We start from the raw sequence: 25,271 nt of genomic DNA, 5'->3' as shown, positions 1-25,271 counted from the left end.
AAGGCTAAAGCAAATTAACCAGCTACTCCCAATGCAATATCCCACAAGCATGTCAGGACAACAGAGAAACAGAGAGGGGGGGGGCAGAGAGAAAGAGAGTGTGTGTGTGTGTGTGTGTGTGTGTGTGTGTGTGTGTGTGTGTGTGTGTGTGTGTGTGTGTGAGTGTGTGAGTGTGTGAGTGACAGGAAAGAGAAGCAAATGAGCGAGACAGAAAGAGAGAGGCAGCGAAGGAAAATAAATGAACAGCAAATGGAGGATTTATTCATTCACATCCAGGCAGTCCCATGTGGACGTGGGCACACATGGCTGCTAAGCACTTGAAGCATTAGACATGGAGCACTCAGGCCAGTCGGCCCAGCGCCGTGAGCTGGAGGAACAGAGCAGGTCACGTGGGCCTGAGTGGCAGGCTGTACCATCCCCTACCAAATGCCACAGAGACGTGCTCACATCCGCAGCCATAAACTACTGAGGATGTTAAAGGGAAATTGTGTGTGTGGGGGTGTGGGGGAGAACAGGGGCCAGTTTACACAGCTTTCCCTTCCGCCAAAACGTAGATCTGTCAAGTCCTGTTTGGCGCCGTTGGTTTGCTTCTCTCTTTTTGCACTGAAGCTGCAAGGCCTGCAAGGCTAACAGACACAAAGCTAATACTCCAGCAAACAGCATTGCAATAGCACAGCGTGCCTCCACTATTACACCCTTGCCCCAAACCATAACGAATCATTTATTCATTTAAATAATTCACCATTTAAACGGCCCAAAATGTTCAATTCTATCATTGTCTATTTATGAACTGTGCTGAAGAGTTAAAAGCAGGTTCTGTTCGCTTCACTGTTAAGCAACGGAGGAAAACGAAAGCCCCAGTCGGGACAATTCGGGAGTGTTGCTGAAGGCTGTGCCTTGGGCGATAATAAATGAATCTCTAACCCAATAAAGTGAACATCACCCTCGGCTGTCAAACGTTTCATTTAGCGAGTTGTTACTTTGAAAAGACCTTTTCTAGCAGAGCACAATCACAGTTGTTCACTCTGAAAAGTCACAGCTTCATCTGCCCACATTGTTGAGTTAATTAGAGATCAGATCTGCGTATTGGCCAAGGCCAATCTGATCTTCATGTTTCTATAAAGAATAATCTCTTTGTTTTACTCAACATTTACTATTTTATTTGATTTATTAGCACAAGGCGATCTTACTTGATCTTATTTGCGATCTTATTTGAACCAATACCGGTCCTGTTGCCTGTCATTTCAGTTGTTAAAAAAAAGTCCAAACATCTCCTTTTTAACATTGGTATTTACATTTTACTCCCCTGAGTAATGTCACTTCAGAAGTTTGTCCATGTTCAAATCAAGATCATTATAAATTAGAAGTGTACCCATTTAAATGACCAATTAATAAACTATTATAATCAACCTAATGTCGCCACGTCCACTTAAAAAAAAAAAATTCCCTCATGCCTTTGTGTAGGAATTTCCATTCATTTCGCTTCCTGTATTAAAAGTGAATGCAGTCTGAAGTAGGCTACTGCTGTCGACACTGATCATAAGGGACCATAAAGTGCCTTGCTGTGCCAGTCCAACATTCAAACAGGCTATTTAACCGTTTATCAGTATTTAGAGCTCTGTTTCTCAACCCTGGTTCTGGAGGCATACTGCTCTGCATGTTTTTGTGGATTCCCCGCTTTAACACACCCCCTGCAACTCTGGAATGGCTTGTTAATGAGCGGATTAGTTTAATCAGGTGTGTTGGGAGCAAGGAAAGCTCTAACGTGCAGGGTAAGGTGCCTCCAGGACCAGGGCTGAAAAACACTGATTATACTGGTTTAGTTTAGTTAATACAGTCTGACTGACCTTACTTTAAACACTGCACACAACAATGTGTGTGCATTAACCTACTCCTCCCACTGTTGAATCTGCTGTTCAGCTGAGTTCACATTTGAACCAATACCAGCCCGTTGCCTTGAACTTAATAATAATTACTTAATAATAACAAAAAAAAAGTCCAAACATCTCCTTTTCAACATTGGTATTTACATTTCACCCCCTAGAGTAATGTCACTTCAGAGGTTTGTCCATGCCCGATGTATCACCATCATTATATAAAGATAGACTGATCGCCTTCTGTGCTTTTAGTGGTCTTTGCTCTGATACTCACTGCACTGGGCTGAGTGACGTACTCTTGGTGTCTATTTGGTTAGTGGTGTTAAGTCTTTACTCTACTTCCAAAAGAGACTCGTAAGTTTTTAACATTTGACAGCTACTTTGGCAGATATGGTCAATATAAAAAAAAAAAAAAAAAAAAAAAAAAAAACGGCATACTGGCATATTTTATATTGGAATGCAATAGAAAAGGGCAGTGGTGGCTCAGAGGTTAGAGCACCAGGCTATCGATAACAAGGTTGTGGGTTCGATTCCCGGGCTTGGCAAGGCCCTTTACCCTCTCTGCTCCCCGGGCGCTGGAGTTGGCTGCCCACTGCTCTGGGTGTGTGTGTGCTCACTGCCCCTAGTTCACCAGTGTGTGTGTGTTCACTACCACAGATGGGTTAAATGCGGAGGACACATTTGTACACTGTACAGTGTACAAACCTTACCTTACAATAAGAGTAAAGGCGTGGTTGAAGTGTATTTCCCCAAGTGGTTTAGGTGAAATGGGCAAAAACGTAGAAAAAAACGAATGTCTGTATATATTACAGTACAAAGTTCCACATTGCCATAACTGTTTTGTCATGGCTTCTCACTGCTGTGAGCTGTGAATAATATTTGTTACTGGTGCCTGGAGGACACTGGAAGGCTTTAAATACACCTGGATCCGACTGGAACATCCCTAGAAATAAAACTTTAAAAAATATTGTTGTTAGTGGTAAATTTAATACTGAACAGCACTTCCTATAAAAAAAACTGTATATTTAGAAACAAAATCTTTCTACTTCTAAAAGGAGAAATGATGTCAGTTCACGCTGCTTCTGAGGACCATAGGAGTGGGAACCTTTTAATTTTCCAAAATTGGAGTGTTATCAAGAGCTAAAGATAGTCTCCAACCACAGGTTAAGAAAGACTAGTCTAGACTTTTTGACCTAAAGCAGGATAAATGTAGCCTAACACAAATGTTTCTTTAGAAGACAAGTAATCATCTCTATCAAATGAACTGCAGTATCAGTCTACCATTCTTTTAGATGCTTTTTATTTTTAAGTTTTGAACAATTTTACCTTACATGGTGTTTAGTGACAATAAAAAAAAAATCAAACTTAAACATTTTGTGGACAAGGACTAGGCCTCATCCTGGACTACAGTATCCTTCCAGTGGGGAACCTACACTCAGACTGCAGCCCTAGTCCACAAACCAGCTCTAGATGCTTACAGTCATAATAACAATATTCAAAATATTCCAGTGAATGCAATTGTCTCTTTAGGTGACATTAATGGGTCAACCAATCTGCCTCAGCCATAAACAGACAGTTTCTGCTGCACAGAATGGATCAGGATCTGCTGCCCAGTAGAAATGCTCTTTGGCCTGCCTCATCAACACCTAATCCTTCTCAGGACAAGCGGCATAATCTCACTGCTTCTCTCCACAAAAACATCAGCAAGTGAGCTGCTTGTTTTTCTTAATTAGTAACTGGAAGAGGGAAGAGGAACGGGAGGAACCCGAGACACCCACACACCCCTGAAAAACGTCCTTATAACACTGGGTGAAGCAAAGAACCAAAAGAAAGGCTTGAAGAAAAGCTGAGCTCGGAAGCAAACGTGTGCGTTATTCCATCAAAATGAAAAGGCAGCTAATCTTAGTTCCTACTGGCTCGTTTGACTTAGCTAGCTGGCCTTGCCCTGAACCTGCTTAAGCAAAAGCTAAGGCAAACCTCACCAGCTGCGTAAAGCTTCTCTTCAACCACTTGGCTAATGGCAAAGTCCGATTAGCTGACTCACAACGAGGGGATCATATGCTGAATTGCTGCTCTGTTCTCAGCTATTCCCTTAGCGACAACTGATCCCAGACCTGCGGGCAAGGCATCACCTTACCAACCGCAGCGTAGCAGCCAAAGCCACAAATCTAGCTGAAGCAGCAGCACCACTGGCAAAACATCAAACCTTCTAAGAGCTTTTAGCCTGTCTACAGTGTCATGGTTGGAGGGAAATTAACTAGAATGTCTTTGCCAAAGGGCATAATATGAGCAAATCTTCAAATGCAGCAATTTGACTCATTAGACATGTATCCCAATTAGACACCCACACTGCAAAACACTTTTTTTCTGCCTGATTATGTATGATTATATGAATCTTAATGCCCAGCCTCAAGAACTTCTTGCACTTAAAACCCAAGAATGTGGCTGAAGGCACTGTTTGCTTCATGATAGCTTCCATAACTGTGTTGCTATCCTGATATAACAGCACTTGCATGATCTTCCCAACTTAGGTGGATCTGTAGGCATGTGTTAAACTAAATATCCCTGCTGTCAATTTTAAAATCTCATAACTCCTCCTGCTTTTTTGTTGTATGAACATTTCATGAATGGGGGGCTTGGGGCTGTGGGTTTGCTAAGCTGCCACTGTGGGAACCTGAGCAAGGCCCTTAACCCTCTCTGCTTCCTGTGTGCCGCAGCAAAGGCTGCCCATTGCTGTGTGTGTTTGCTTACTAGTGTATAGATACTCACTGCATGGATAGGTTGAAGGCAGGGGGCCAAATTCCATCTGTGTTCACCACAAATGGTGAATATGGTTGTCTTTGTCTTTGCCCATCTTGGGCAATATGGCTCAAATACGTAGCCATGATAGTCTGACATGCTCATGATATCATGAACCACATGAACATAATCCATGATACTCTCAGAAAAGCTTGCGACATAATTCATCATGACAACAATAAATAAACGTCATATTACAGAAAGAAACAAAACGCTGCAAAACTGCCAGGAAGACATGACATTAGCATACATCCATAAGCATAAAGTTACGAATGTCCTCCTACAAAGTTACCACTCTATACAAGGCTTTATTCTGACAGCAATTATATGTCCACTGTTATTTGCTGGTGTCCTTCCTTTTGTTTTACAGACCAAATTGTGGTTGGTGTAGTGTAACAGGAAACACCACCTTTCCTATGGCAGACTAGGGTTCAAAGCACACCACGCTACACCAACAGAGTCCTCCAGAGTCCTTGGGAAAGGCTCTTAACACTACACTCACCGACCTGTGGAACATGATCAAATGTAAGTCACTCTCAATAAGAGCATCAGCCAAATGCCATCAGGTAAACGTAAACAATTATACAATATCTAATGCTGACTATCATGCATTTTGCTATTTTTGAAAATAAATGAAAGTCACTTTTCTTCAAAATCTACAACTTTTGAAAAACTCTTACTGCACACCACCGGCTTTCTGTGTTGGTCTGACCAGAACCAATGTGGGAATTGTGGGTGATGTGAAGCCGATGTGTATTTCTATAAATGTACAGCAACCTAGAGAACTATAACAAATGCACTAAAAAATCTAAACTAAAAAATCTTTGTTTTAGTTTATTGATTTCAATTTTAAGTCTCTACTTTCAAAACAAATATATATATATATATATATATATATAATATTCTATGATCCTTAAATATTAGTCACTATAAAATCCCAGTCAAATTGTGGGAGTGAACAGCTCGGCAACTGGAAAAGGAGGAGGTGATTAAGAAATCCAGGAAACTTTCGTGATTCATGGACTACCACTACACACCCATCTGAATCCACAATCACAACAAGTCCCAGTCAGATACTGAACAGCTGAAAAACTGGTTTAGCAGATGTTCATATACAGACTACACAGGACCTGCCATCTCGTGTATGGTGCTTTGAACGGTGTCACACTCCCTTTTAAAAAATCAATTAGCAGTTACAAGGCCCAGACTTGGTCTAGACTATGTGCTGAACCATGACAAGTCACTGGACTGCAACAGTGTATGATAACGTCGATGATTTAGACGCCCGTAGTCATTTCCTGATAGTTGTGGTCAGCCAAACAAACATATGACAGCAGTGTACAACACTGATCTGTGACCGAAACAAAACCATGATGACATAACAACAGCAGGACCCATCAGCAGGGTGTTTCACAGAGCGGGATTTTCCAGTGAGCTGCAATGATGTCAGCCAAAACGAGCAAAAAGGACAGTCTTGGCTTAAAATATTGGAGCTGACTCATGAAACACCCCTGTCCAGTGATTACCATGCACCTTTTTAAACGAAATGACTGGCAACCCTGCATCCCTGCTATACAGAACCAATAGCAGCGAGCCTCCAGGACAGCAGAGTAACGGACCGTGCAAAACTACTTTCCCAAGTTAGCTCCGTGCTTTACTCAGCTTACTCTATTCTGTATTCCCTACCAAGAACCCTGAAAAGGCTTAAATGTGCTTTAGCTTTAAGCGAGCTGCCAACGTTACGATGCTAACGTGAGTCTAACGTTGGAATGGCACTGTATTTCGCTAGCTAGCTAGCGCTAGCACTAACACTCATAGCTAGGCTAGGCTAGCCTAGCGTTACTGCTACCGGATGCTGGACTATCCGGCAGTGCGGTCATTAAATGTGGAAACAAAATACACCGCGTTAAGGACACAAGTGACATAATCTCTTCTCACACCGCTTAACACAACAAACCTGAGGCTGCCACAAACCCTGTAACTCACCAATGCACTGTCCAACGGGAGTGCTGAACGGATTCCCCAACAAGAACTCCATCTTGATGACAACAAACAATCCGCAGCGAGGAGCTGACAGTGAGCGCAGAGATAAGCTCCACCCACCTCGCAATTTCATTGGCGGATACAGACTAAACTCTTCTCCGATTGATGAAAACGCTTGTCAATCATCAAATGAACGGCAATTGGTTCTGCTTTTACGTATTACAACCTGAGACGTGCTACGTCGGGTGGACCAATTATGGCACATTATCCCACGACGTTTTAGATGTTCACAAAGGAGTAAGGAATATGATTATATTTAATAGTTCTATTATATTATTTTTTATTAGTTATATTTATTAGTTATAATATAAGCTAATATAATATATATTTATTAGTTATAATATAAGCTAATATAATCTGTTTAATAAACCATCCCTTAATTTAGCAGTATGACTCTCAATGTAATGAATTGATCTATCCATTTAATAATTTTAGCTCGATTTCCGCAATTTAATTAAATGATCCCCTTAGTTTAACTAAAGCGTCCCCTCTACGCTGTGGGTGATTTATTAAACGGAGGAAACGGATTGTGAAATTGAGGCAATGTTTTATTAAACACAATTATTTATTAAATCGAGGGAACGCTCTCCAAATATTCTTTTTCTCTCTGAATACTTTACGGGCTCCTTGCAAATAGCATTGGGAGGTCAAACGTGAACAGTAGTATGGATAGAAGCGGTTGTAAAATAAATAAATAAATAAATAAATAAATAAATAAATAACTTATATACCCACGCAAATGTAATTAATAAAATAATATTAAAATCAATATCGGCTCTACTCTATTCTACTCTACATTCTTAGAGTAGACTCATTCTAACATTGTAACTGTAGTAAAGTAGTAGATAACTAACATCTCAGGTGTCTCCGACAATCCGACAGAAATGATGAATTTCTGGATGTGAAGGTGTGGAATTTGACCTATGGGTATCTGTGCAGCGCTGAGACCACGACCTCCCGTGCAGCTAGAGTTTAACGACGGGCAAAACAGCTGCGCTGATTGAACGCAGCCCACGAAAGCGTTCAGTTGCTAGGCAACTGCAGTTCAACACAGCAGACGCGGGAGGGCCTACATAATAAACAACACTGCACAACAGGTAGCTCTCGCACTAGCCTGCTTATTTTCTTTACTCAAACAGCCTCTTTAGCTACATTCGCCTGACGTTTCTTGTGTCAGATGTTATCGTTGTAGTATCGTTGTAACTACTTCTCTAGTTTAGCAAACCTGAAAGAGGCATGTGTTCAGTGCTGTGCCTTAGTGTTTTCGACTCTGCTGCACTGGGTTAAGCTAACTATAGCTAACTAGTGCTGCCTAAGCCTAAATGTAAAATGTAAAACATCTGTACTGCAAAAGGCAATAATGCAAACGTGACTAAATGCTGGATTGTGGGATTGTGGATGTAGGCATGTCATATTGTTAAAGGAAAGGTTCACCATTGATTATTATAAACTTTTGCACTGTTGTGTGAAGTGAGCCCCTTGTGAAATTTCAGCACTGTGGGGAAATATAACTAGTGCGTTGTAGTTAGTCAGGTAAGCATGACATAAATAGCATATTTATAACATAATAGCATAGCGTAAGGACAAGATGATTGGTGATCTATGACTACTTGGGGGGATTTCATTTTTTTTAGCAATTTTCTGAGCATAAATAGAATGGTTTGTGTGTTAAAATTGAACATGTTTTGAAAACTCAACAGGCATTGAGAGAACATTTTAAAATCATAAGAAAATATCATTGGATTTATTCAAACACTCAAAATCTCATGGTAAATCTTTTTACATTGACTTCCAGTGTAAGTGAAGGAAGATACGTTTTTCTCTGACAGTGACATTATGGTGATGACAATAATAAATACATAGCCCTCATAATGGTAAATATGTTTCACTCTTCAGCAATATTGACAAAATGAGCATGTGGTATGATACACTGGGGCCCTGCGTGATCGATGAGGAGATGCTACAAAAAGCAGTTGAGGAACAGGGACCTCAAGGCCAGGCTGGACGTATAGCCAAGGAAGAGGGCATCCAGTATGATGAAGTGATTCAGCTGCGCCTGGACTACAGAAGTAAGACATGCACTGTATTTCAGGCCTCAGGCCTTCCTTATGACAAAAGAAAAAATTGTAAAAAGTAAAACGTTTCAATCAAGTTAAGAGCTAAGCTGCTGGAACTGATTTTGCAGACATCTTAAAGATTGACCATTTATGGGAGTTCACGTCGCTAACCAAGCTTCAACTACATAATAACATCATAGAGAAGATTCAGGGAATAGAGAAGCTCACTAACCTGGTGTGGCTTGGTGAGTTCACCGAGTTTCTTCGGACTCTTTAAAACTCTAAACATCTAAACATGAAATCTTCTCATGGGAAATTCTCTGTGTGTGAATTGTTAATCACTGAACCAGTTTTCCCTGATCATTTAGATTTGTCTTTCAATAACATCGAGGTGATCGAGGGACTGGACACACTTGTGAAACTTCAGGACCTGAGTTTATTCAACAACCGTATTTCTACCATAGAGAACATGGATACACTGGAAAATTTAGAAATCCTTTCTCTTGGTAAAAATGCAATCTCCCAGCTTGATAATGTAAGTTCAGAAGCTTTGAAGGGTTATACTTGGGCTGCTCAATATCAACCATAATTGATGATTGATGACCAAAAATGAATATATTATAATTGGAATTCAACTCAATTGTTTAATTATTTGCAAATAGTTTCTTCTAGGGCAGGGTGGCTCGGTGGACAGTGCTGGGTTAGTAATTACAGGGTTGTGGGTTCAGTACCCATGTTCATTAAACTGCCACTGTTGGGCCCTTGAGCAGTAAGGTCCTCTCTCATCCAAGGGTGATATAGAATGGCTAACACTGTGACCCCATCTTTTTAATCTGGGATATGCAGAGGTTGGATTTTGTTATACTCTACAAGTATAATGGCTATTATAATTAAATAATTAACATTTATTGGATCCATGATGTGTTTTAAACCAACCTGAACTATGCTCTTATAAATATGAATCCCATTGTCCTCGTAAATTGAACAAACTCTAAATATGACGTTACAACAAATACGGCAGAAACTTTTTGAAAACTACATTAATGGGATTTTTCCGCCAAAACAGTTGGTGAATGAGGCCCAGTGACTCTTTTCATGATCTATAGCTATTAGAAATTTGTCGACAGAAATGGTATTTTTCCCCATGTTTGACATTATTGTTGACATATGTGGAGGTGTACAATATTCACCCACTGATTTAACTATTCCACAGGTAATATACCTAAGAAGATTTAAAAACTTACGCACGCTCAACCTGGCTGGAAATCCTGTTTGCCAAGAGGAAAACTACAAGATCTTTGTGGCTGCGTACCTCTCAGACTTGGTGTACCTGGACTTCAGGCTCCTGGATGAGCAAACTGTGAGTGAGATATTGATTAACCATTACCGCAACACTTACGATTCCTAACAAACTACATGGAGCAGTAGTTTGTTAGCTGAAAGAGAACTAAAATTCTGGCAAATATCCATAGTTGTTGAGTATCGCCTTGGCTGTGACATTAAACAAAACACATTCTAATGAAGTACAGAAAACACTGATGGGATGATGAATATAATAATGTTATGATATAACATACATGATATACTAATAACTATAGTACTCTAGCTCACTGAAACAGTAATGGTAATGGTAGTGATAAGGTTGATTAAACTGTGTTTCTTAAATTTCTGTTCTGTCTGAAGCGAGAGAGAGCTTTAACACAGATTGAGGTGATGACCAACAATGAAGTACAGGAGAAAAGAGCAATGGAGGCTCAAAAAATCACTGAGCAAGAGCTTCAGCTACATAAGGTAATAATCCATAAAGTCTCACCCAGCACTGTTCTGGTCATGCTAAAACATATAAATTATGAGGGCCTATTTTGAACCCTTTTCCCACAGACTCCATAATATAATAATTTTTATATTAATGTTTGTTTACATAGCACTACAAAATGATATACAGCTTGGTATATTGACTGTTTACATAAGTTTTAATATAGGGACACCAGTAAGAGACCAGTGAGAGAGTTATAGTATGAAAAAAATAAAAATAAATTGAGCAAAATTACAGAATCACAGATTTTTAATTACATAATAAAAATAATTTTCACAAAACAAAATAAAACATACATGAATATGTTGTCTTGCAGTATCTTCCTGATTTTTGTGACATCCGTCTGTCCTTCAGTTTTCACAAGATGCCCAGTCCCTGCTGAAGAACAGCATCCCCTCAATGTGATGCTGCCACCACCATACTTCACTAGCCACACATTGGGTTTTGTATTTTTGCCAGTTTTTGACTCATCTGACCACAAAACGTCATGGCAAAATCCAGACCTGCATATACAACCATCCTTGCATATAGGCCAGTTGTATGCACAGTATCTTGTCTGAGCAATATGATTTAAATGTTTTAATTTTGAGGGTCAGAGTTTTAAATCTAATTTAGATATGCTTGCACTGCAAATCCAAAACAACATTGTAGGCGGATAAATAAATAAAGCACAAAAAATCTCTTTATGGTAAATTTAGAAAACAGCATCAACTGTAATGCAAAACAAGATTAGGTTGTGCTACAGTCTTTCGTAAACTGATTTTACTTTTCCATTGGTCAAATGACTCAAGAATGGATCTTTTTGGCCAAAAATGAAAACCCAAATGTGTTGCTCAAACCTAACACTGCCCTTCCTCAACACACACTATCCCCAAAGTGAAGTATGGTGGTGGCAGCATCACATTGAGGGGATGCTGTTCTTCAGCATTCATCAAGGAGATTCATCAAGGAGATACTATAAGAAAACTTTCTTCAGTCTGCTAAAAAAAAAAACAAAGCTTGGGAGAAGTTTTTTCTGAATTTACAGACTGTATGGTCTGTGGAGTGAACATTTTATTATAAAAAATGTAACATTGTTTATATTGTATACATACTGTAGATGCACACTAACGATGACACCCACTATTTTTCTATCACAGGATGCGTTTGTGGAGTACTTAAACGGGCCCCATCTGTTTCACAGTATGTTTGCAGATGATGCTGAGGCATCAAAGCTGGCCTACCTTCCTGGAGTGTCTAAACTACTAGAGACATATCCTTGTCTGCTGCTCCGTCAGTGGACTGCATTTCTTAGTCAGGAATACACAGATATGTGGATACAGCTTACTTGATCTAAGCCAAGTCTGATAGGTCTCATCTGCATATTTCACTGACAGGTAAAGACATATCTGAGAAAGAAGCTTTGGTCTAGAGGTATTGAGAAAGAAGTAATGGTCAAGGGTGGTCACTTTCTGAGTAAACCATGGCTATAATCAGTATTTCTATAACACTGACAAACAGTTATTTATCTCAGTGTTACTGAGCTCTACTAAAGCATGAGTAGACTGATAAATCACTGTGCTGATCAGTTATTTATCTCAGTGTTACTGAGCTCTACTAAAGCATGAGTAGACTGATAAATCACTGTGCTGATCAGTTATTTATCTCAGTGTTACTGAGCTCTACTAAAGCCTGAGTAGACTGATAAATCACTGTGCTGATCAGTTATTCATCTCAGTATTACTGAGCTCTACTAAAGCCTGAGTAGACTGATAAATCACTGTGCTGATCAGTTATTAATCTCAGTGTTACTGAACTCTACTAAAGCCTGAGTAGACTGATAAATCACTGTGCTGATCAGTTATTTATCTCAGTGTTACTGAGCTCTGCTAAAGCCTGGGTAGACTGATAAATCCCTGTGCTGATCAGTTATTAATCTCAGTGTTACTGAACTCTACTAAAGCCTGAGTAGACTGATAAATCACTGTGCTGATCAGTTATTTATCTCAGTGTTACTGAGACTAAACTAGTTTTAGACTTTTGTGAGTGTTTCTGCGCACCTATAATATTCTTAGACAGTTTTTTCATACATAGTAAGCATTCCTTGACTGCATTTGCACATATCAGACCCAACTGGAGGCGTTATGCATGCAGATATTTGAGGCAGGTTTAACCCAACATGCACAAAGGCAAAATGAAGTGGACTCCTTCCTAACCTGCTCTAGAGAAGCAGTGTCTGACAATCAGCAGAGATCAGCTCAGTTAGCCGCTGACTTCGAGGAATCGAGAAGGCAGGTTGGTTTTGCTTGTAGCCTACATAGCCTTAGGCATGCCAGACCCCAATTTTATTAACTGTAATTGCTTTCAATATGGCAGCAGGATATTGTCTTATACTGTCTTTTGCTTAATGTGATGAGAACCACAGTATCAAGCTTCTTGGCTTTATTGTTTCCTTAATGACATTAAGGTGCATAATGACTTTCATGCAGTGTTGTATAGAAGCCCAAGAACCCCAACTCTATTGTGTTCCTTTTTTAGGTGATGGCAGGGATGCAGAAGGCAACGGACACAAAGCTGTTGGAGACCCAAATAAGTAACTACGGTGATGAGATTTCCCAAATGTGTGACACTCTCATGACCCTGGAGCTGCAACTGGTGGACCAACTAGAGGTAAAGTGGATATGTTAAAATGACTTGCCATATGGGAGAATCCTTTGGATATAATAATAATGGCTCTTGTTTTAGATCTACATGGTATAGACAAAATCATAGTACCAGTTATGAGTATATTGATACATTTAGGGACTGATATGTGCTTCACAACATATTGAAATAGACTAGACCTTTAACCCTTTATGATTATTGCATTGTAAATGAATATGAAACAAACTTCCCCTGGATGTCTGAACGACTAAGTCGCTTACAGTCTTTAAACGCTGACTGAAGACCCATCTTTTACAACAGTACTTGGGCGAAGTGTAGTGTATGTTGAGATCTAAACGCTGCCACAGCACAAAATGCACACAGAAGAGTGACATCCGAAATTGTGCAGTCGATCGTTCGAATGGAATTGCTTCTGTGTGAAAGCCAACCAGTGATAAGGAGTCTCTCCTCCAAACCAGCCTAGAATCAGTTCTCGGTGTGAAAACAGACTTAAAGCATGAGAAGACTGATAAATCACTTTATCCCACTTCTGAAAAAAGTAAACAAAAAAGGTGAGAATTTAGAGTTTTACTGAAATGAGAATTTCATTATCATGAAACCCATTAAGAAGAGCTGCTCATCCATATGAACAGTGTGAATTAAGTAAGTCTGAACACAGATAAAAATGCCCTCTTCCTTCAATGGTTGTCCAGTAACCCAAAGCAGTAGTACAAAGTTAGTTAAGTGTCTGACCTTTTCACATGTATGCTTTTTTAAAGGCATTTAGACCTATACAATCGGAATTGTATAGGTCTACACTAAAATACTTTGGTTTCAGTTCAAAATCGGACAAGCTTAAAATAAAGGTTTATCTGCTTTTTACAAGAACATTAAGTCCATGGAAGTCAAAACATTCAGTTCTCCAAATCTCAACTGACAGCTCAACCACAAAGGCCTTGTGATAAGTGTGTTATCACACTTCAGCCACTGAAAACAAGCAGAACACAGAAGAAACACAATACATGCATGTACAGAGTTCAAAAAGGCAATGACTTCTTCCCCAAAATCACTGACAGAGAAACATTAGCTACACGTTCAACAATAAAATATCAATATTAAAGAGTTGCTTCAGTAAAATGTAGAGTAAGATATAGAGTGTATTTACATCAATGAGAAGTAAGTATAATTGCACATCTAGTCCAATAAAGTAGTAGGGAGTGCGTTCACCACCAAGACTCACTGGGATCTAGTATGTATCAAATCCTCTGTGATTTCAGCATCATGTCTATATTGCAACTGTGCACGTAACTGTTTGTAACTCTCTTTTCCCAGGATATCATCAAAGACTTTGAGAGGAACATCTCAGACATGGTTGGAGGGTTCACTGAATATGTGCAGGGGATATATCCTTTACTCAAATAAATCAAGTGCAGTGGAGAATGTGGTCTACTGTTGATTGTTCAGATTAGCGTCCTTAACTATGCCCCACATTTGCCCAGTGCAGAGATCTGGAGAATCATCACCATGAGAAACTGCTAGAGATTGCTGTGGCAACGCTAGAGAGAGTGGCAAAGAATGAGCTGGAGGAGGATCTGCCTGATGATGTGCGCTTGGTCAGTGCTAAACATTCAGTTATGTTTAACATGTATCAGTTATTACACAATATTGCCATCAGTCTGTGAGCTCCTAATGATGAGAGTTGATTACAGTTCCTTAGATAATGACTCATTTTTGTTTATAAAAAGCTCAATTTCATTTTGACTTCATTAAATAGTGTTCCAGATTGTGGAACATTATAATACACCTATTAGTCGTACTATTAAAACCATCTGCCTCATATTGTGCCTTCAAAACAGCTCTGACCCATCAAGGTGGACAGTTTATGGTAAAGTCTAAACCATCTTCTTTGGGATCAGACCCAACAGACTATCCTTGAGCCTATGGCACCCTGAACCCTAGTTCACCAGTTGTCCTTCCTTGGACCACTGGAACAACGAAAAAAGTCTGCTGTTTTAAAGGTGCTCTGACCCAGTTCTCTACCCATCACTGTTTGGTTCTTGTCAAAGTCACTCAGATCCTTATGCTTGCCCACAGTCCTTATGCTTTCCTACAGTCTATTTTTTGACTGTTCACTTGCTGCCCAATATATAATATATATATAATGTAACACGATACACAAGGTCATTCATTTATTGTTATGATTAATCAGTGTATATTAAAATTGATTACAGTAAGCTTCAAACACATTTAGATGAATGCATGCTTACACCCCTATTGTACAAAAAATGCAGTGTTATGCATGAACCTGCCCTCTGTGCTGTGCTGCCCTCTAGCTGTTTGTGGATAAGGACACAGTGGTCAACGCTGTCAGTGCCTCTCATGACACACACCTACTGAAGATTGATAACAGGGAGGATGAGCTCATAACACGGATCAATAGCTGGATGACTGCACTGATAAAGTCGGTAAGAGAGAGTGGATACACATTTTAGACACCTACTTTCACATGACCCTTTAAACTTACAGTATTTGTTGACAACAAAAAAGAGACATTCCACCAAATACTTGGCTTAATTCAATAGCTGAGATGTAAATAAAGTCATTAAAGATGGTTTGATGTGAAATGGTGCATTGTAGAGAAAGTTTGCCAGGGTTTGCTACATCCTCCTCGTCACCACCATTGTGGACAAACTCATCAAGTTTCTCTAGAATGGCACATTAGATGTCAAACCACTCTTAATGACTTTGTTTACATCTTAATTATGCAAAAATATAGAAACTGTGAAAAATATGTGGATTTTTAATAATAACTCTTTATTGTAATACTAGTTATTGTATTTATGTACCAATGTACTCAGTAATGAATATGAGCATATCTTCAGCAGTAATATGAGAGTTACACTTTTTAGTGTTTATTGAATGCGAGTGTAAAAACACAGTGTTTCATGTTAACAGGTACAAGACGAGGAGATCGAACGGAATCGCAAGCGCATCTCAGAAATCCATAACTACATCGACCATGTGAGGGACCAGCTGGAGGACATACTTTTGCATGAGCAACAGTAAAAAGGAAAAATGGCACTGTTTATCATTATTATATGTTTATAATAATCTTAAAATCTAACTACAAATATGTAGACAAATAATGTATTTGTACGGTTTGTACTTTATTAAACTTTTGAGACCTTGTAGCTCTCAATCTGACCAGATTGAATTTTGAATTTGCCTATGTCTTGCTGGACACTTGCCGCCCCCTACAGGAAGAGATTGGTACTACAAGAACCCAAAGGCAAGACGGAGTGGACATAAATGGACATTTCTCAGGGTGTGTGTGTGTATGTGTGTACGGTATGGTATCGGGGTGTGGTTGAACTCTCTGATTAACGTCCGATTAAAAATATACTTGTTAAATAGCTGAGGTCAGTGTTCAGTCAGGAAACAAAACATTACATTTGAATATATTTAATCATATTTTATAGCTATATTAAACATGTTTTCCTTTATTTTTGAGTTTTTTTTTCTATGCGGTCATGAAAGTATATGTATCAGAGATAGCAATCATCCAAGTTTACGTCTTGACACTCATTTGAACGAACAGCCTACACATCCCATAATGCTGTTCCCTCCAAACGCCCCTAACCGTTGCGCCCCGACGGTGCGTGTGACTCCGCCGTCCAATCAGAGCGCCCTTCTGACTTCGACGACACACGGTGTCGAGGAGCCCAGCTCAGATGCCGAGGGGCTGAACGGAGCGAGAGCGGAGACACGGGGCTCACGAACCGCCGCCAATGTGCCCGTCTCTACTCTCGTCTTGAATCCGGTCCGTGTGTCGTGAGCTCGCCTGCGCTCGGGGTTCACCCCGCCGAAGCGTTTCCAACATGCCGGTCCGTACCGAGTGCTGTCCCTGCTCGCCTGCGGCCTGCGGAGCCTCGGCCTCTCTGGTGCCACCGCCGCCGATCAACACGCAGCAGCCCGGTGTGGCCACCTCCCTCCTGTACAGCGGCTCTCAGTTTCGGGGCCACCAGAAGAGCAAAGGCAACTCGTACGACGTCGAAGTGGTGCTGCAGGTAAAAAGTCACTGCTTGGAGTTGGCTAGCTTGGATAGCTGGCTTGTTTTCGTAGCTTAGCTTTGGGCTGAAACGCAACTAGTTTAACGCGCCACTTGTTTGCTAGTGCTAAGTAACGTCAGCTAACGTTAGCTGGCTCGTTGCGCTTAAACAAGACTGTAGGATTTGTCCTTTAAGTCATTAAAACGAGATAGCTGGGTTAGGCCGTTCATTCAAACGAGAAATGTACTAGCTAAGAGTTAGCTAGCTAGCTAATGCGTTTTTGGGCACTGGTATGTAACGTGTCCTCCGTATGTTTTGTAATTGAGTGGCACCGACGACCTAACAGCTAGATAGACACTCGACAGCCGCGCTTTCCAGACAGTATGGACGGGTCCCTAATATTCAGCAAGCCGACCTGCCTTAGTCCCCCAAAGTGTGCTGAAATATGGCTGCGCACACAGGTGACCGTATTCCCTTAGACATGTTATCGCTCTGCCCCACATTTTGCGGCTTGTATCGCAGTTGTGGAGCTCTGCCAAGCACGAATCAGCGCCAATCGACGACTCACTCTCTGTTTTCCCCCCTTCTCTTTCCAGCATGTGACCATGGAGGACTCGTACTTGTGCGGATACCTCAAGATCAAAGGTCTAACAGAGGTGAGATGCTGCCGGCTTTCTAGTGCCACGACAGGTTTCAGAGAGAGCTTGCTGTCTCACGGATTACATAAAGTGTCTGGCTCTGGCAGGGGAGCGTCTGATGCAAACATGGGGTCAGTGCTGGGGCTTTTCAGTGCTGCTCTACTCAGTTCACCTTTTTCAGCTTCCAAGCACTCCTGATTCAACAGGCCCTGGGCTGGAGAATACAGGAAAATGGGGACTGCCGGGTTCAGTGTTGAGTTAGGTTGGGGAAACTGAAAGCTGAACGTTCAGGACTTTGTTTTGGTCTAGTTCTCTGTCTGTTGTAGTCCACATTGTTTAGAAATGCAGGGTGACAATGCAGAATGTGATTGCTGTGCACTTTTCTTTCACCGGCACAGGTTATTTTGGTGCTCTTGTCTTCGGTCTGTTTGTCAATAATTGATAAACAGAACTGATGATGCTTTTTAACACAGAGCTGTGTACAGTGATATTAAAGGAGAGGTTCATATGAACAGTGTATTGAGACTATAATCTTCTTAGCCCAAATGCAACCCACCAATCCACCAATGAGGCTTGTGTTTTTAGTTTTGCTCTGATGCTGAAATGCTAAAGTAGCTAACAAATGATGGAGGTCTGTCTGTTACATTTGCTTGTATCAAAACTAAAGCAAATGTGAGACACCAAGCATGTCGTGGCTGATCATATGGTGTAATAATTTGATTAGTCTTTAAACCCCCCCCCCCCCCCCCCCCCCCCCAAACGGGAATGCTAAATGATACTGTACATAGCACTGGGCTTCATGTAATCATGAACGTTGGCTTTGATTTAACGGAGTCCTGGTTCAGCCCCCGGTGTGAAGATGCTCAACTACATTTCAGCTTTCCTTTAAGAGGCTTTGACTTCTTTTTGATTCTTATATATTTTGATCCAGCTGGATTTTAGGACAGTAAGACGGAAGTATCTGACATGACCAGTTCTGAATTAGTAAACATGACAGCACTCATCTCAGCCAGCACTGTCTCTCCATGTCTCTTTCATTCTGTTCTGTCACACACTAACACCATGTGGCTTGGCTATGTGTGCTGGAGTCCAAATGGGCTAATAATACTTGTTCCGGTTAAGCTTTGTCGTGTCCAGTACATTTATATAAAGAAAAAAAAGGAAAGAAATTTAGATGGCAATAATCTTCTTCAGTAACAGTAGTAAAACCCTGAGTATCGCCCAATGATTATCGTTTGCACGTCACTTAATGTCTAACAGTAGACGGTTGATTGTTACGTTTTTGCTCTCCTGTATCCGATCCAGAATTCACTATAGCATCTCTGCACATTTATTTTTTAGCTCTACTAGTATTTTCTGAATCACCTGAAAGTGTATGCTGTAAATTGTTGAATACAGTAATCATAGATTTGGCACCCTGTATAAAACTTGCGGGATCTATGTAGAACATGCCTGAACGTACCTGACTGTATTTCAGAAAAGCTACTATATCAGCGGTCTTTGACCAGTCAGACCTGTACATTGATTATGATCTGCAGTGTTATTTCAGCATACGTTAATTTACGTTTGAATAAACTGTATTCAGTTAGAGCTGGTGGATGATGGCAGCGTGCTTGTGGGCAGTAATGGGAAAATAGTGCTGATTTTCTGCAGGAGCAGAATGAAATCTTGTAAGAGGGTAATTACAATGTGTAATTACCTTGCTTTTGCTTGAAATCAATAAAAGAGATGGTAGTGGTGATTTAGGTATTTATAGGGAGGATGTTTCATTTTCAGTTACTATATTCAGTATGATGATCTGAATAGTTGTAAATGTTTAGTTGTGAATCAAAGGACAGGCAGTACTCTGCACTCTCTAAGCTCTGTCTCGTTACGTTCTATAGGAATATCCTACCCTTACAACGTTCTTTGCCGGAGAGATCATCAGTCACAAAAGACCCTTTCTCACCAGGAAATGGGACGCTGATGAGGATGTTGACCGCAAACACTGGGTAAATGACACCTAAATTTTAGACCTCTCTCTTTAGGAAAACTCCTTAATGTTAGACTACTTTCCCTTAATGAGTTTGTAAGTGTTGAGCATCTGTTTTGAGAGTGTTTGCTTTGTGTATGCTGTAAGAATTGCTTGACAGAAAATCTTTTTGGCCATGACCGATTAAATTATTGCTGTATTTCTGTTACTAATCAGGAAGCAAATCATGCTTTGATTAACCATGTTTTGCCTATTCACCTACATTGTTTATTTACTTGTTGGCCTTATGTGTAATGAGTAACCGAAGATAAATATGAATTAATTGAACGGCATGTTTTGTTAAAATCCATCTGTGTACTTACATTGATTATTAATTTTTTCCTTTAATCTCAGGGGAAGTTTCAGGCGTTTTATCAGTATGCAAAAAGCTTTAATTCTGATGACTTTGACTACGAAGAACTCAAGAACAGTGATTTTGTGTTCATGCGGTGGAAGGTAAAGTTTATTTTGGATTCAATGTACATTCATCACAAAGTTTGAAAAAGCGTTTCTTATGCATAGTTATTCACTTTTTTTGTTGTTGTTTTTTTTGTTTCATTTGTGTGCAGGAGCAGTTTTTGGTCCCAGACCATACAATCAAAGACATCAGTGGAGCTTCCTTTGCTGGCTTCTACTACATCTGCTTCCAGAAGTCAACAGCCACCATTGAGGGCTTCTACTACCACAGAAGCTCAGAATGGTAAAGTCAGATGCTCTAGATGACCGTTAATTCTGACTCTATATACGTGTCTACAACAGTGGTATTCAACCTTCCACCTGGAGGGCTACCTTCCTGCAGGTTTCAACTCCAACCCAAATCTATCACACCCCATTCAGCCAATCAAGGACTTCTACAGGCAATAATTGGATCAGATGGGGTGGATTAGGGTAGGTTCCAAAGTCTGTAGGAAGGTAGCACTCCAGGGTCAAGGCTGGAAACCACTGGTTTACATTCAGAATTTACCCTGACACATATGTACCACCTGGTCAGCCAAGACATTTGGTGTCCACATTCTACTTCTTTAATTTTGCACTGGAGCTGTGAGGATAATGTAGCTAACAAGAAATGAATGCTTGTATCAAATTATTTAGCATCTGTTAACCGCATACTTTAGTCATTACATTCAAGATTGCTAATGACGTGGCCAAGAAATCAAATAAAAAAAAAAAGAGAGAAAGAAAACTTTTTAACTTTTACAAAAAATACTTGATTGGAGATGAAGAAAATGGCTAAACCATAACACAAGTAAAGCTGACATCAGTAAGCATCTGCAATCTGCATAATTAACTCACCAAACTTCACCAAAAAAACAGTGAGACCATATCTACAAAATGTAAGCTTCAATATGCCATTACTTTGTTTAACTACACATTTACATACCAATGTTGTGGTTGTTTATGCATGCTGTTTGTACAGTTCTAATAAGGGTAGTATAAGCTCCCATTACTTGATAGCGATATAAGCCTTGTAGCTGGAGTGCAAAACTACAGTAACACCAGATGTGAAGATTTTTCTCATTAAACAGACAGTTTCATCACCGTCTCTCTGTGTTGTTTTTCCAGGTACCAGTCTCTAAACCTCACTCATGTTCCTGAACACAGTGCTCCCATCTACGAGTTCCGGTGACACTAGATCCCTCTCATGGCTGAAAGAGGGTGAAACTATGGCAGACAGAGGCAAAAATATATATTGGTGTCAAGGGAATGATAAACTGTCTAATCATGCCAAGGACTCAGCCATTTTTTCTCTTTTCCAAGAGGATGACTAAAATGGACACAGGGATGGATGGATGGATGTGTGGACAAATGAATGAATGGAGAACTTCAGATGAGCAAGTCTTTAGAGGCAACAAGTGGATCGGTGTGTTGAATTTTGGGATTTGCAACAGTGTTTTTTTTTGCTTGTTTTTGTTTTTTCTTCTTCCATCCTTACTTTCATTTTTTCCCAGTTTTTAAAGCTTCTGTTCTCTTGCCGTCTTTAGACGTCATTTTTACCTTTTAGCCTGAGTTGGGATTAAAGTTACTCTTATTTTTCTTCTTGATGGAGAAGCTAATAATTGAAGTGTTTTTTTGTTTGTTTTGTTTTGTTGTTTCTTTCCTTCTTGGCCGTGTCATCGGAAAATTGGGATTGACAAATTCAGGTCAGCTCATGCAGGGAATCGGAAATCTCGTAAATTATTGTTTTGGGTTTTTCTTTTCTTAAATAGAGATCTCTATATGTGTGGAGAACAGTAGTGGGACCGCGACTGTATGAGACGGTATGAGCTGCAACGCAGCACTGTAGGGTATATGGAGGTCACCTTGTGACATGTGACATGGCCAATAGTCAATGTTCCAGCAGAGTTTGAGAATTGATAGTTACTTACAGGTCAGAATGGAGAGGCGTTCAGCATCTCATTCAGATGTCAATTTAAAAGTCACTGCTTGTATTTAAAGTCCCAGTCAAAGTAGCTGGGTCCCTTTTGCTTCTCGGTGTGATTGCATACATATAATATATATATATATATATATATTTTGTAATGAAAGTGAATTAGATGTCTTGGAAAGAGATTTTATATCCCACAGTGATGGTTATAAGCTGCTTCAGGTGGTTTTTCCTTCTTTTTTTTTTTCTTGTTTTGGTGGGGGGTGGTGGGAAACAAATTTGACAATACTTTAATGCTCCGTTTTGCTATGCAATGTTAAAACCTCAGCTTGTAGGCATTCAATGCATCCTCACGTTCTTTAAAAAACAATGTTCTCACTGATAGTATTTTCATCACAGCCTCAGAGTATTGGTTGGTATGCACCTTGATGGTTATCAGCATATCAGTTTGAATAGATTTGACCATCTGGATGTTTTAACAGTCCTTGGAGCCTGGATTATCTTTTTTTTTTTTTTTTTTTTTTTTTCCCCTTTCTATGTTTGGAAGCGAAATCTGAAAAGGACTGGAAAGTGAACAATGCAAAGTGTCCTCTCGAATGTCCTTCTCAAGCAGTGCTGGACTCCGATCGAGGACTGCGAGACACCCGGCAGTGATTGGTTTTTGCAGTACAGAGGGGTATTTGCCGGGACGACAGATGTAATATTACTTTCTTGTGTCTATGAGCTGAACTGTTCACTTCTTTGAGCCCAAGTAACGCACAAAAAAAGAAGAAAAATAAGACTAAAGGCTTTAAGGAAACCCGTCTGACTCACTTTCTGAAAGAAGCCGTTTTGAGGTGAAGAACAAAACATTTGTGAAATGAGTTGAACCCGTGACCTTGTTGCAACAAAAGAGAAGAAAAAGAACCCACACTCATCAATCCTCCTAAGCTTTAGTTGAAACCATTTGCCTTAACAGTCAAATGTTTGTATATAACATTTTTATAAGTGTTGGAGCGGTTCCGTATGGACAGGAAGACTGTTTTGCATGGAGAAATGAACATGGCAACTTTGCAAGTATGAAAGATAATGTCTGGTAGAAAGAGAGAGCGAGAGAGTGCACGACATGAACGGATGTGAAGCCTCAGCTGCCAAAACTTACTCCCAGCTTTTAGCAGCATGGCAGTGGAAGCTTAATGGAAACCCATAAACCAGAATGGTTCTGCTTGTGCTTGGCCCTCTTGGTTATAGATGGGAGTGCGTTGTTGGATAAGGTGAAGTGGCAAGTGCTGAGGGAATGAAATCCATTGGACTCTTAATTTGCACATTGTGAAATGATGCATCACAGTAATCCGTGACTAGGTCTCTCCTAGCTGGAGTTTGGGATTGCTCATGAGTCTCTAAGCACTTGTTTCCTGGATGTGGATTTTAAGCCTAGTCCTGATGTAAACTGCAGAGTTTAGTTGTGGTCCTAATTGAAAACACTTGAGCTGGTATTTATAAATCTGGTCAGATTTTTAATGTCTTTGGGGCCTAGTTTAACACCTCTACTCCGACTCGTAGGAGAAATTGCACTGAGGATTTTTCCTCCCAGAAAATTCTACTTAATTAAAACATTACGATTAAGAATGAATTAAATAAAGTCATTGTTTAATATAAGAGAAAAGTCCCCCCCAAAAATTGTTGCACTGTGTACATCATGACCCCGGCTTTCCATCACTGTAAAGAACTTGGTACCGCTCTGAAAGACTTTATTAGTCTCAGTAAATTATTAATGCCAAATTTTAAATAATAAAAAAACAACAATGGACTTACCTTATAAATTAGGGTTGGAACAAAACCAAAGGGCAGGTCTCTTAGATTAGGGACGGGCACTCTTTTGTCTGGACTTAGGCCTAAACTGGGTTTGTCTAAATATCTCTATCTAAATATTCTCCTGAATCTCTCGATTTTTTTTTTTAGTTCTTTTTATAAAGGTGTTTCCAGAAAGAAACGTCACATTTCAGCCCATGTTTATATATCCTTAAATCTTAGGATGACTTTGCTCAGAGACAGAAAACAAACTGATCCAAGATCAGCGCACTGAGGCAACACTCTCTTAGTATTAAAGGGATGTGTGGTTTTACTGAAAGCACATCCAGTTCAGTGAAAGGCTTTCTACAGAGGTTTTAATGCAGATTGCTTTAGGAAATGATGCCTGGAAGGTGTGTAATATTGATCCTCGAGTGGTGTACATAATAAAGTTGTTTGTGATGACCTGATTTCTGAAAATAAATGATGTTCTAATGGATACAAAACATAAAGAAGAGAGATTAAAGACTATATATGGAATTGTCCGTGAAGATGCAAGCAATGTAAGCTCACTATAGTCTTCTGTGGTTTTCCTCCACGACCCGGGCCGACTGCATGGAGAAAGATTTATGTCATGAGGTTGTTATGGACAAAGATACAGGTCTTACTGAAGTTAAATGGATGAGCTTTGTTTGTTCATTTACATTGCAATAAAAAGAACTTTTCTTCAAATTGTGTATTTCTTTAGTTATTTAACATTTTCTGCTTTATGATAAGCTGTGGGTACAAATTGCGTTAAAACCACATGAGCTTAAATCGGGTCCAAAACGTCCTACACAAGCCCATGTACGTTCAGTCTGAGCCGGATCAGGTCCGCCCCATAAACTCATTATCAGCCCGGGCCCGATTTAAATCCAGCACCGTTTAGAATGATGTTAATGAACAGTGCACTTCAGGTCAGGCGCTATAACAGCTGTGATTTGTTACTTTGCTATATTGCGATTATACATTTACATTTATGGGATTTAAATGTAAATATATCCAATGCAAATGTATCCAGAGCGACTTACAAAGTTACTCGCATTACAGATGTGGGCCAATGTAGTGTTGGGAGTCTTGCCCAAGGACCCTTATTGGTGTAGCACAGCATAGTCACCCAGACCGGGAATCGAACCCCAGTCTCCCACATGGTGTGGTAACTCACTGGCAGGTAGTGGCGTTATC

The 25,271-nt window shown here is 40.0% G+C and overlaps 3 protein-coding genes across 8 annotated transcripts in view; 2 read left to right on the top strand and 1 right to left on the bottom strand.

Moving 5' to 3' along the window:
• The window catches only part of tom1l2a (target of myb1 like 2 membrane trafficking protein a), a 35,043-nt gene extending 28,299 nt beyond the window's left edge, over positions 1–6,744 (bottom strand). For 3 of the 4 annotated variants that reach the window (XM_072694477.1, XM_072694478.1, XM_072694480.1), the window contains exon 1: positions 6,663–6,741. In XM_072694477.1, coding sequence (XP_072550578.1) covers positions 6,663–6,714 — 52 coding nt within the window. In that variant the 5' untranslated portion in view covers positions 6,715–6,741. Of the gene's footprint in view, positions 1–6,662 lie in introns of all 4 variants that reach the window. The other variant, XM_072694481.1, reaches the window with a different exon arrangement.
• A 1,035-nt stretch (positions 6,745–7,779) lies between these two features.
• drc3 (dynein regulatory complex subunit 3) lies at positions 7,780–16,653 on the top strand. Of its 3 annotated transcripts, XM_072693591.1 has the most exons (13): positions 7,780–7,816; positions 8,616–8,788; positions 8,905–9,021; positions 9,145–9,311; positions 9,990–10,136; positions 10,460–10,567; positions 11,732–11,844; positions 12,692–12,866; positions 13,110–13,241; positions 14,547–14,619; positions 14,706–14,827; positions 15,548–15,679; positions 16,170–16,653. In XM_072693591.1, exons 2-13 carry the CDS (start codon positions 8,629–8,631, stop codon positions 16,278–16,280), a joined length of 1,557 nt encoding a protein of 518 aa, XP_072549692.1. In that variant the 5' UTR covers positions 7,780–7,816; positions 8,616–8,628; the 3' UTR covers positions 16,281–16,653. The 3 variants fall into 3 exon arrangements, with proteins under 3 accessions (XP_072549692.1, XP_072549690.1, XP_072549691.1); XM_072693589.1 differs by lacking the exons at positions 11,732–11,844; positions 12,692–12,866; XM_072693590.1 differs by lacking the exons at positions 7,780–7,816; positions 11,732–11,844; positions 12,692–12,866 and adding an exon at positions 8,413–8,488.
• A 255-nt stretch (positions 16,654–16,908) lies between these two features.
• Positions 16,909–24,779, top strand: gid4 (GID complex subunit 4 homolog). The gene is made up of 6 exons (XM_072693930.1): positions 16,909–17,281; positions 17,860–17,919; positions 19,785–19,892; positions 20,267–20,368; positions 20,482–20,612; positions 21,476–24,779. The coding sequence occupies exons 1-6, from the start codon at positions 17,093–17,095 to the stop codon at positions 21,537–21,539; spliced, it is 654 nt and encodes a 217-aa protein (XP_072550031.1). The 5' UTR covers positions 16,909–17,092; the 3' UTR covers positions 21,540–24,779.
• Positions 24,780–25,271: the final 492 nt, after the last annotated feature.

The sequence above is a fragment of the Salminus brasiliensis genome, chromosome 12 (assembly GCF_030463535.1).
Source record: "Salminus brasiliensis chromosome 12, fSalBra1.hap2, whole genome shotgun sequence".
NCBI classification, from domain to species: domain Eukaryota; kingdom Metazoa; phylum Chordata; class Actinopteri; order Characiformes; family Bryconidae; genus Salminus; species Salminus brasiliensis.
The sequence above is the reverse complement of the archived record's forward strand: the minus strand, read 5'-3'. Positions and strand labels throughout refer to the sequence as shown.

Coding starts and splice junctions, on each gene's coding strand:
- gid4 (XM_072693930.1), top strand. CDS start 17,093: ATGCCGGTCCGTACCGAGTGCTGTCCCTGCTCGCCTGCGGCCTGCGGA. Junction 17,282..17,859: donor ACGTCGAAGTGGTGCTGCAG/GTAAAAAGTCAC, acceptor TTCTCTTTCCAG/CATGTGACCATGGAGGACTC. Junction 17,920..19,784: donor AGATCAAAGGTCTAACAGAG/GTGAGATGCTGC, acceptor TACGTTCTATAG/GAATATCCTACCCTTACAAC.
- drc3 (XM_072693591.1), top strand. CDS start 8,629: ATGAGCATGTGGTATGATACACTGGGGCCCTGCGTGATCGATGAGGAG. Junction 13,242..14,546: donor AACTGGTGGACCAACTAGAG/GTAAAGTGGATA, acceptor CTCTTTTCCCAG/GATATCATCAAAGACTTTGA. Junction 14,828..15,547: donor TGCCTGATGATGTGCGCTTG/GTCAGTGCTAAA, acceptor GCTGCCCTCTAG/CTGTTTGTGGATAAGGACAC.